Source organism: Tupaia chinensis, unplaced genomic scaffold, assembly GCF_000334495.1.
Source record: "Tupaia chinensis unplaced genomic scaffold, TupChi_1.0 Scaffold000275_1, whole genome shotgun sequence".
In the NCBI taxonomy this organism is placed as follows: Eukaryota; Metazoa; Chordata; class Mammalia; order Scandentia; family Tupaiidae; genus Tupaia; species Tupaia belangeri.
This window is the reverse complement of record NW_006159757.1, coordinates 1214833-1227429: the sequence shown is the minus strand read 5'-3', so window position 1 is coordinate 1227429 and position 12597 is coordinate 1214833. Positions and strand designations below refer to the sequence as shown.

Genomic DNA, 12597 nt, shown 5'->3' with positions numbered 1-12597 from the left:
ATATTACAAAAAAGGGGACCTAATTAATATTTTTTTTTTTTTTTTTTTTTTTTTTTTTTAATTTGACCAGAAACACACACAGAATGAGAGAGAGAGAAAGCAGGCCACCAAGTCCTGGACTCGAACCATGCTCAGCCATGTGGGAGTGTCCAGCGCCTTAACCACCATGCCACCTGCTGGCCCCAAAGAACAGTTTCTTCTTTTAAAGTTTATTTATCTACTCCAGAGCAAAAGAGACAGCATCTCAAACTGTCTTAATGCTACAGTCCCCTCAGTTTCACCCAACCCTGGCTCATGGGCTTACATATGCCTGGCATTCTCAGGGAGGGCCCCAGAAAAGAACTCTGACCCTTCTCATGTGGGTCAGCCTTACAGAGTGCCACATGTTACCCTGGTACCACCAAAGAACATTTTAAAAATAAAAGTACATTTGTCAACCGTACTATTTCTAAAATTACAGCAAGTCAGTAGTATATGAGAGTTTGTGTATGTTGAATAATTATTAATTGCAATCATAAGACCTCTTTATGACCTAGACCACTTGTAGAATTGTTTTACTCTAACAAAATAGAGAGAAAAATCATAGGAGCATTATATGATTGCTTATGGTAGACTTAGTATTAGTTTTATAAAAGTAAGGACTACAGAGTGATTTTTAAGGCAGATAACTTTAAAACTATTTTGATGTTTTTAAAGGGGTACAAAACATGTATTACAGGGGCCAGCAGATGGCATAATGGTTACACCACTGGACTCTCATGTAGTCCACTCGGTTCAAGTCCTGGATCCAGTGGGTTAAACTCATGTTGTGTGTGTGTGTGTGTGTGTGTGTGTGTGTGTGTGCCCAAGATCCTGAGGGGAGAATGGAGAAGGGATTTTGACATGGCCATCCTCCCTGGGGGATGATTTCTCACTTTCAGTCTCTCTCTCTCTCTTTCCACCAAGCACATACACCCTGTACCAAAACCTCTCTTAAAATAAAGAAATTAAAAAAACAGTAACAACAACAACAACAACAAAACAGCATGTATTACAGGGCAATTTAGGACACAATGATGATAAAATTTGACTTAGTCATCTTTGGTGTTGTGTATTATGTGAGAACTCTTAAAATGACAACTGTTAAATATGCATTTTGTCACAAAGAATTTTAGTACAGTTTCTCATTCTCTGTATGTCATGTCAAGAATATTTTATAGTCTTTTTTAAGGCCATTTGATAACGGCAATCATTAATATTTAGTCTTGGTATAAAATTGCCTACTTATTACATAATTGTGTTAATATTTTCCTTTGTCCACAGCTTGTTCTTAGAAAATGGTGTGAATTAATTCCTGGGGCTGAGTTTCGATGTTTTGTCAAGGAAAACAAGCTTATTGGTGAGTTTGGGGTTTGTTTGTATTATAACCCCTAAAAGTAATCTTTAAAGGAAGATAAACTTTTTATGGAAGTAAATCAGTAGTAATTAGGACAGGTATTTTAATCAGTTTTAATCTCAGATGTCACCTCTCATCAGTTGGTGCTACCTCTCTGGGATGCTGTATTGATAAGGATCCTGAGCCCATACCACACTCCACAGAAAACAGTATTATCAAGCAATCTTGCCTGTCTGGATTCCAGAGATAAAAGTGATGGTTGTTATCATTTTTTTTAGGATCTATATAGTATTAACTGCTTTCTCTTTGAGCTTTCCTAAGTATTGTTAATCATAGATTGCTTATTTATATATTTTTTTTGGAGAGCTTTTTGCTATAGGACGTGTGCGCTCGCCAGACAGACTGAGAGACAGAGCGATAGAAAGCGAGAAATCACCCCTCAGGGGGGATGGCCATGCTGCAATCCCTTCTCCTCCATTCTCCTCTTGGGATCTTGGGCACGCACGCACATGCACCCAGTATGAATTTAAGCCACCGGGTCCGGGACTCGAACTGTGATCGACTACGTGGGAGTCCAGCGACATAGCCATTACGCTAACTGCTGGTCCCAAAAGGAGTGTTTTTCTATGGCATGAACTATCAGGCTTGTGAAGGCAAGTAGCTTGTGTGAACAAGAAGACACTGCTTCTAAGAAGTGTAGTATGAATATGGCAGACATATGGAGAGGAATATTTTATGTGTTTTTGAAAAGCATATTGGATAATAAACAATATAACATATTTTTCTTGCCAGGTATTTCTCAAAGGGACTACACACAATATTATGACCATATATGTAAACAAAAGGAAGAAATTTGCAGATGCATACAAGACTTTTTCAAGAAACACATACAGTATAAATTCCTAGATGAAGACTGTGAGTGTTTTTTTATTTACCCAGTGAAATGAAATTAAATATATAATGTTACTCAACCTTATTTGATTGTGGAATACATCTTAAAAACTGGATTCAGAATATTATATTTTAAGCATTTTACTGTAGTGCTCTTTGGCATTGTTGATGATTTGCATGTTAATTTTACTTTAATTAGAATCAATTTCTAATAGTGCAACAGTTCTCCCTCCTGTCATTTTAGACTTTTGATTGTATATTTCAAAGAGTCTGTCCACACAGAACAAAGTCCTACTTTTCTAGCTTCTTTGTTTAAATGATCAAACAAAGACAGCTCCAGCTACAAAGTAGACATTGGTGGTTTGTTTTTAGGAACAGAAGGTATATTGTGGGAGAGTTTTCATGCATCTTAAGATGATATCTGCTATGATTTACATTTTTTCTACCTACCAGGACTGAGATATGTGGCAGATTTGATTTAAAATGAAGATGAATTAAGCATAGTTAGATTTTATGTTTTCTTTTTAGAAATTTTAATCATTTCATTTGCCAAATAAGTAATTAATACTTTTTTCACAAGTATATTCTTCATTTACAACTTTTTAAATTTACATATAACCGATTTATAGTGGTGAATGAGTAAGATGATATAGGTTTTTGGTTTGAATTTTTAAGTGTAAGAGATTGGTTGTAGATAGAAGGAAAGCAAAGTTACATGAATAAAAACACTTTGGTGTGCCTTTTTATGTTGGAAGTTTTGAGATTAAGAAGCATTAAGTCCTTAAGATCAACTCTATTCTGTTTGATTAGCTAGTAATAAGATGTACTTTAATTTTTAAAATGAGACTTAGGTCATGAAAATACTAGTTCATTAATTGAGTTTTTTCTCCTTTACAGTTGTATTCGATATCTATAGAGACAGTAGGGTAAGTAAAAACTATAACTGAAATGCTTTGAAAGGGGGGCTGGTTTTACAAGTAAGAGGAGGGCACTTACGAAGGAGCCACTGCTCAAAAATTTTTTCAAACCAGCTAAATTGTTTGAAATTCACAGTGGTCAAGAGTCTTCTCTGGCATGGTGGTTAAAGGCGCTGAATTCCCACATGGCCAACCGTGGTTCAAGTCCTGGACCTGGCAGCTTGCTTTCTCACTCTCTCTCCCTCTCTTTCTCTCTCACTCCGTCCCTCTCTGGTCAAATTGAAATAAACAAATGAATAAATAATAAATAAAGTTAAATAAAATAATTATTAAAAAAATAAAAATAAATTAAAATACACTTAATGTAATTAATATTTAAGATATAATATCTTAAATAATTATGTGCCACAGGTTTATGGCTTATTAATTTAACAGATAGGTAAATGGCCACCCTGCATCCTACTTTAATACTGGTGTCAGAGTTCTGAATCCACTTAAGATAGTTCAGTTTGCACTCATTGTGGCCAAGAATGTGTCATTTGGTATTTGGATACTTAGTTTCAGTTAGCAGAAATATTCTTAGCATGATTTGAGTCACTTTGATCTTTAGACTAAAGATGAGGTTAGAGTACATTTTACATTTATTCTTCTGTTCTTAACTGATGAAAACTTAGGTAGTGAAAAAGTAAACAAAGAATTCCTACAGCAGAGATTTCATTGTTCAAGACATTGGTAATCTTTTTAAAATTGTTTAGGTCACTAACTGTTGTCTTATGATTACTGCTCATTGGCTTAACTGTTAAGAAGACTGCATATGGGACCAGCAGTTGGCGTAATGGCTATGTCGCTGGACTCCCACGTAGTCGACCGTGGTTCCCGTCCCGGACCCGGTGACTTAAAACTCACGCTGGGTGCATGTGCGTGTGTGCCCAAGATCCCGAGAGGAGAATGGAGGAGAAGGGATTATGGCGTGGCCATCCCCCCTGGGGAGTGATTTCTCGCTTTCTGTCTCTCTGTCTCTCTCTGTCTTTCTGGTGAGTGCAGGCACCCTATAGCAAAAACCTCTCAAAAAAAAAAAAAAAAAAGAAAGAAAGAAAAGAAAACTGCATACGTAATTCCTCTTGGGATTTTGAGCATGCATGCATATGCACCCTGTGTGAGTTTCAAGTCTCCAGGTCCAGGACTTGAACTGCAGTTGGCCATGTGAGAGTCCAGTAATGTAACCATTACACCATCTGCTGGTTCCTCCATTAAGTCTTAATATGAATATTTAATAAACTCTAAAGTTAATTTTATTTCCTATTGCCCTAATGATGCAAAGAACTTAAAATACTCTTTAATTCCCAACACCCACTTTTGTCTTATATGTGATTTCTTGTTTTTTATTTTCAACTTGTTATTAATACTCCCAAATTAGTTATTGTTGCTGTTCACTTTCATTGTTCATCAGTGCTTCTTGAATCTTGCTGTTTTCTGGATCCAGTGTCTTTGTAGTGTATCCTTTAGTGGCAAATTCTCTTGGCCATTTGCTGTAAAGGTTGTCATCTAGCCTTCGGGTATGAATGAGAAGCATAGCTGGGGATAGAATCTTCAGCTGTGACCAGTTCTGTTGCATCAACACTTTGAAGACACTATTCCATTAATGTTTGCCTTTTTTTCTTCTCATACTAAGTCTGAAAATTCATTTCCTTTGTCAATTGTGGATAATTCTGAGCTATTATATTTTCAAATCTGCCTCTTTTCTCTCTTCTGTTTTCTTGGAATTCTGGTTAGAGATATGTCAGAGCTTCTCACTTTGTCCTCACACCTCTTCTTTTTTTTCTACCTTTCTCTGCCCTATGTTGTATAATCTTCTCAAATATATCTTCTATATGGTCATTGGAAAAGTCATGGCATATTTTTCTGTTTTTCTATGCAATAATGTGTCATGACTTCCCCAACTCAATAGTTTACCAGTTCTCTTTCATCTCTGTCTGATCTAATGTGTTTTTTAAATAATTATTTATTTAATTTTATTTATTCATACATTTACTTTAATTTGACCAGAGAGAGACACAGAGAGAGAGAAGGAAAGTGAGAATGTAAGTCACCAGGTCTGGGACTTGAACTGTTGTTGGCCTTATGGGAGTATCCAGTGTGTTAACCACCATGCCACCTGCTAGTCCCCTGATCTAATGGTTTTAACCTATCCATCAAGTGTTAAATTTTATCAGCTGTAATCTTTCATTTCTATAGATTATTTAGCTCATTTTCAAATCTTCGTGTTTTTGTTTGTTTGTTTTTTTAATCTGGTCTTAGGGTTTGATTTTTTTATATTTGAAAACTACCGATTTGGGGGAGAGACATACTTTTTAGATATAATTTATATAGATTAAAACTTACCTTTTTTAGTGTTGACCTTTGAGTTTTGGCAGACATGTTCAGTCATGTGTGATATGTTGAACTATTTCATCGCTCCCAACAATGCCCCTGTGACCCTCTCTGTACCTTTGCCCTTGCCAAATACTCCTCTGAAAAACCTTTTGAGTTATTTTTAAAATTGTAAATTGATAATACATTCACATTGTTTAAAAATCAAGTCAATGTGAAAATATATGTAGAAATTCATAGTCTAATTTCTGTGGCTCTGTATTCCTACAGGTGTACTTAATTATGTCTTATGTATCTTTCCAATCTTTCTTGATGCAAAACAAGCCATATACCTATTTTTTTCCATCTTTCCTATACAAGATTTAACATATAATATATACTCTTTACTTTTTACTTTTCACATTTTCAAAAAGCAGTATCTTTTGGAGAGCTTTCCAATTTCTTACAAAGGCATAGTATTTTGCTTTGTGAATTTGCTCTATAGTTTTAGTCACTTCCCTATCAGTAATACCTGTTTTTAGTCTTTCACAAATTACTATGATGAACAATCCTATGTGCATTTCATTTCATACATGCAGGTATATCTATGGGATAAATTCTTGGAACAGGGATTGCTGGTTCGAAGGCTAATGCATCTTAGTTTTGATACATATTGCATGTATCTTCCACAGAAGTAATACCAGACAGAATCCCACAAGGAATGTATGTTAGTACCTGCTTGCTTTTTCAAAGCTTGCCAACAGACTATGTGGTCACTTTGTAGAGTTCTTTTGAGTTTTAGTAGAGAAAGGATATTTTAGTATTTCAATGTCTATTTTTCCCTTTTTTAAATTTTTAATTGATTTATTTTATAGTCATTCACTGTACTTGATCACAGCATTCAAAATGAGATTTCCCATCCAGAATACACTGTATATTGTCTTTTTTTTTTTTGGAGAGATTTTCGCTATAGGGCCCGTGCGCTCGCCAGACAGACAAGAGAGAGACATAGAGACAGTAAGCAAGAAATCTCCCCCCAGGGGGGATGGCCATGCCGCAATCCCTTCTCCTCCGTTCTCCTCTCTGGATCCTGGGCACGCACGCACACGCGCCCGGCGTGAGTTTTAAGCCACCGGGTCTGGAATGCGAACCGCGGTCGACTACGTGGGAGTCCAGCAACATAGCCATTACACCAACTGCTGGTTCCCACACTGTATATTGTCTTAATCAGGGATATTACATCATCCATGTTATTGTCAACAAATAATTTTCCATTTCTTGTTTTTATTTATTTTGCTCTATTTTCCCCACTCTTGACTCCCTGTTTCTCACCTTTTGCCATGTACCACTCTCCTCCCACACTGTCTCTGGTATCAATAGTTACTTTCCATGGCTTTTTCCCCCCACATTTTATTGATTCACAAAATTCAGTGTCTATTTTTCTTATAAGTGAGGGTGAAATTCAACTCTTCATATATTTAAGGGTCATTTATGTGAATTGTTAATTTATGTCCTTTTTCTTTTTTCTATTGTCTTGCTTTTTTAAAATACAGAGTTCTTTATATATTACAGAAATTAGGCCATTGTTTCTTATTATTCCAGTTTATTATTCGTCCTTTGCCATGAAGAAGATAAATATATTACTCATTTCTCCTATGACTTTTGAATTTGAGTCATAATTTTAAAAATAACTATCCATATTTTTTAGTCTATCCATGTTTTTTATGATTTCTTATCTTATATGTAAGTCTTTGATCTATGTGGCATTTGTGCATTTGGTATGTAATAGAGATCTTCCCTTACCTTTTTCTAGATTTTTGCCTCATACCATTATCTTTATTTGACATCGTCCAGATTGGTGATGATTTTCCCAAGTTCTTGGGTCTTTAATCCCTATTGTATTTACAAATTCTTACTCATGTTGGTGTTTTTCTTTTGTTTTTATAAATCAATATTTGTTCTAATTTCACTTTATATTTGGTGAACTTGTTTTTTTATTTTTGAGAATCCTAAATATCTTAAACTTTTCATTTTTCTGTATCATGTTCTTCAAAACCCAGTCAGAGGAAGACAGCCTCGTTTTCTCCTATTCTAGTCACTAGAGTGCTTTTCTTATATTCCCTTTGCTGTCGTATAGCCCTCTGAGGCACATCTCTTGGTCCTAACTCTCTTTCTCCTGGCCAGTCACCTAGTCCATATTAAAACCCCTGCACTTAGGTTCTTAGGAAAAAAACCCTGGGCAGGGAGGTTTCACATCCTTGGTTTATACACTTCTCTGTGTTTTCAGGTTCTTCTTCTTTTCTGGCTCCTGGATATTCCTCTGTTTTTCTTATGATCTCATTTATATGTTTGAAGGAATTATTTTAAGCTGAATTTCATCTTGTTTGGAATAGGAGGCCTTTAAAATGACTGTAGCCCACTGTATTTCTGGAGCCCTCCTGTACTTTACACTGTAGCCAAAATACCCTGTTCTGAGAATGGGCCATCATTGCATGACCGTTGTATGTATCTTGTTGTTTTCCTCTGAAATGCTCTGCTTTTCTTTCTAATATTCTTCTTCCCAGATCATCATCATTATTTTCCTTTAAATTCCTAGTTACTTGGGGAAGCTTTTCTTGGCCTCACCAGGCAGATTTAGTCAGATTCTCCTGTCTGCACTGTAGTCTCTTTAAGACTTTGTTCTTGCCTGAATTGTTGATTGAGGCAGAATTCCCTCTGTGTTGCAATTGTTGGAGTGGTTTTGGTTCTTCTGTGGTGTGTGTGTGTGTGTGTGTGTGTGTGTGTGTGTCTGTGTCTCCTGGTCCAGGCTGAGCTCTTCAGAAGACTAGATTGTGTTGTGAATCTTTATATCCCGGTGCCTAACACTGTGTCTGGTACACACAGCTATACTTGGGTGGGTGGATGGTCAGTTGTTAGGTATAAGAAACATTAGTCTGACTGTACTTTTCTTATGGATTGCCTAAAATAGATTACCTTCTCAGGATGCCTTGTGCCTGAGATGTCACATGAAAAACATATCATAGCTATAAAATCCCAGTTCTCATTGTCTTATGCCTGACTGAAGCCAGTTTTTTTTTTTTTTTAATATAAGATTGTGGTTTCTGAAGTATGGAACAAACCCTGCCAGTTACCAATAGTGGGTTGCTTTTGTATTTAGATTTTTTTTTTTTTTTTTTTTTGCAGTGTGGCATTTTTAATTTATATGTTTAATATTTCTATACTGATGGGTCTAATATATATTTTTAGTAATGAGATGGCTTTACTGTTTATCAAAGTCAAGTGGAAAGGTTTAGAGGTTAGCAAATATACATTTTATTGAAATAACACAGTATATCAAAGACATCTTAGTACTAGCTCATAAAATAAAGCTGACATCATACCAGGAAGTTGATTGATGGCTGATCTTATTTCATATAGTCTAAGAATGTAGAAGTACATGCTGAACTGATGTGAGGAAACAACTCAACCTGAGATTTATAGCATTTCTCATGGGGATTTTAAAAAATAAGAAACTTACTCAAATGGTGTATGGCAAGGACTTCTTGATGGTTCTTTGCCACTTTCTAGAGGTTTCTGATGTATGAAGCAAATCCTAACAAGATGTTTCATCTTTCTTAAAATCTTGGTTTCACCCAGAGGAGAAATAGCATTTCAGGAACCTTGCTCCTTAGGCCTCCACAGTTTTACACATACACATCTGATTAAGACTTAATAACTAATATTTATAGAAAAATCTAAATTATTTTATTTTAGGTTTTTGCCATAAGGTATGTGTACTCACCAGAGAGAGGGAAAGTGAGAAATCACCCTCACCCCCACCCCCCCAGGGAGGATCTCCATGCCACAATCCCTTTTCCACTCTTCTTTCTGGGATTTTGGGCATGCATGCACATGCACCTGTCAAGATATTTAAGCTGCCGGGTCCAGCACTCGAACAGCTGATTTGGGATCTAGCACCTTAACTACTATGCCATGTGCTGGTGCCTTAGTTAATTAGTAACAACAAAATAGTTCATATTTGTGTTTTTCAGTGAGAAAAATCAAGAGGAGCAAAGGCAAACATTTCAAGAAAGCCTTTACCATTGCTTTGTTCTTGCCTGAATTGTTGATTGAGGCAGAATTCCCTCTGTGTTGCAATTGTTGGAGTGGTTTTGGTTCTTCTGTGGTGTGTGTGTGTGTGTGTGTGTCTGTGTCTCCTGGTCCAGGCTGAGCTCTTCAGAAGACTAGATTGTGTTGTGAATCTTTATATCCCGGTGCCTAACACTGTGTCTGGTACACACAGCTATACTTGGGTGGGTGGATGGTCAGTTGTTAGGTATAAGAAACATTAGTCTGACTGTACTTTTCTTATGGATTGCCTAAAATAGATTACCTTCTCAGGATGCCTTGTGCCTGAGATGTCACATGAAAAACATATCATAGCTATAAAATCCCAGTTCTCATTGTCTTATGCCTGACTGAAGCCAGTTTTTTTTTTTTTTTAATATAAGATTGTGGTTTCTGAAGTATGGAACAAACCCTGCCAGTTACCAATAGTGGGTTGCTTTTGTATTTAGATTTTTTTTTTTTTTTTTTTTGCAGTGTGGCATTTTTAATTTATATGTTTAATATTTCTATACTGATGGGTCTAATATATATTTTTAGTAATGAGATGGCTTTACTGTTTATCAAAGTCAAGTGGAAAGGTTTAGAGGTTAGCAAATATACATTTTATTGAAATAACACAGTATATCAAAGACATCTTAGTACTAGCTCATAAAATAAAGCTGACATCATACCAGGAAGTTGATTGATGGCTGATCTTATTTCATATAGTCTAAGAATGTAGAAGTACATGCTGAACTGATGTGAGGAAACAACTCAACCTGAGATTTATAGCATTTCTCATGGGGATTTTAAAAAATAAGAAACTTACTCAAATGGTGTATGGCAAGGACTTCTTGATGGTTCTTTGCCACTTTCTAGAGGTTTCTGATGTATGAAGCAAATCCTAACAAGATGTTTCATCTTTCTTAAAATCTTGGTTTCACCCAGAGGAGAAATAGCATTTCAGGAACCTTGCTCCTTAGGCCTCCACAGTTTTACACATACACATCTGATTAAGACTTAATAACTAATATTTATAGAAAAATCTAAATTATTTTATTTTAGGTTTTTGCCATAAGGTATGTGTACTCACCAGAGAGAGGGAAAGTGAGAAATCACCCTCACCCCCACCCCCCCAGGGAGGATCTCCATGCCACAATCCCTTTTCCACTCTTCTTTCTGGGATTTTGGGCATGCATGCACATGCACCTGTCAAGATATTTAAGCTGCCGGGTCCAGCACTCGAACAGCTGATTTGGGATCTAGCACCTTAACTACTATGCCATGTGCTGGTGCCTTAGTTAATTAGTAACAACAAAATAGTTCATATTTGTGTTTTTCAGTGAGAAAAATCAAGAGGAGCAAAGGCAAACATTTCAAGAAAGCCTTTACCATTGTATCTTTGTGATCAGTTGCGCTTGCTCTCATGTCTTGGCAGGATTGCACACACTGCCCAGCTCTGTTAGGTCAGTGCTGTGCTTGTTTCCACTCAGACACACCTGACACTGGTGAAGTACAGTCTGACCAGCTCAGAAGCTACAGTCTTGAGGCTACAGTCAACCAGATCACCCATGTACATTCTCAGAATAGGAGGAAATACTGGGTTATTGGAAAAGTCATGATGTATTTTTTCTGTTTGCCTATGCAAAAAATGTGTCATTTCTTTTCTGATGACCCAATAGATTTATTTATATGTATATAAATAAGTATGTATTTTTCTTCTATGAGAGTGAGTGAGAGGCATCCCCAAGAGTCTTCACATTGCAACCCACCCATAGGCTCAGCCAGCCTAGATTCTGGGCACACTTGCATGCCTGGCACACTCCCTGTGGGTCCAGTTACTGCTACACCATCACCTGACCCTGAAATTGCTTTCAAAGGCCGATAAATTTTTTCATCTCCCCTTCCTATGCTATCAAGTTTTAGCTTGTAGATAGAGCAAAGCATTACATAAATATTTAAAGAAATCTTAGCATTTTCATACTTCCTTTATTTTTTTGGAGTGATTTCTTACTTACCCTCTCTCTGTCTTTCTTTGTCTCTCTCTAGCAAGGGCATGCAACATAAAAAAAATTTTAAAAACCCGCACTATTTGGACCAGCCTGTGGCCTGGTGGTTAAGGAGGCTGCATCCCACGTGGCCAGCCATGTGGTTCGAGTGCAGACCTGGTGGCTTGAGAAACACACTGGGTACGTGTGTGTGCATGCCCAAAATCTTGAAAGGAAGGAAAGAGGAAGAAGAAGGAATTGTGGTGTGATAGTTCCCCATGTGAGGATGCGTTCTTCTCTCTCTCTTTCTCTGTCTCCAGTGAGCATATGAACCTTCTGACAAACTGAAAGCAAAAAACATTAAACAGAAAACTCGTCCTCTGCAACAGCCTTTCAGGAGTGAGGAGTGATGCTCTCTTGAGAGCTGCCAGCCCCTTCCTGCCTCTGCTTAGCTTCCTCTTTAAAGTAGCATTGAAGACATCCTGGAAAGCATTTCAGTCATAGTAGAGTGGGAAAATTTTGTGAAATTTTCCCTTTTCCTGTTTTGATTTTTGGCTTAAAATCCAATGTGACTTGAGGTAGGAGTTGGAGGATATATCTTTATCAGGGCTTTTTCTTGCTGTGTTCCTTCTTTGCATTCCCAGTTAACTTTCTCTTTAGACCTGTGTGTACTTTATTTAGACAGGTTGCCTGGATTGCAAGGAACTGTCTTTTGAAATAAGTTATATGAGTTTTAAGTTTGTCTTTTGGGGAAAATAATTTGAATAATATCTTTTTTTTATTAATTTTTCTTTTTTTAACATTAATATGCTATACATCATTACAGTATACAAAATGAATTTTCCATCCAAAATACACTATCTGTTGGCTCAGTCAAGCACATCAACATACATGTTATCAACAAACTATTTTCCATTTCTTATGTCTTGTATATTTTGCTTTTTTTTTTTTTTTTTTTCCATCCTTTATTTCCTCTCCCTAACCCTCTGCC

General features: G+C 36.6%; 1 protein-coding gene across 1 annotated transcript in view; it reads left to right on the top strand.

The window, feature by feature from the left end:
- CDC123 (cell division cycle 123) overlaps positions 1 to 12597 on the top strand; it is a 56677-nt gene that overhangs the window by 38372 nt on the left and 5708 nt on the right. Inside the window, exons 8-10 of the mRNA XM_006150008.3 lie at positions 1303 to 1378; positions 2168 to 2290; positions 3164 to 3192. Of these exons, the coding sequence (XP_006150070.1) occupies positions 1303 to 1378; positions 2168 to 2290; positions 3164 to 3192 (228 nt within the window). The remainder of the gene's footprint in view (positions 1 to 1302; positions 1379 to 2167; positions 2291 to 3163; positions 3193 to 12597) is intronic.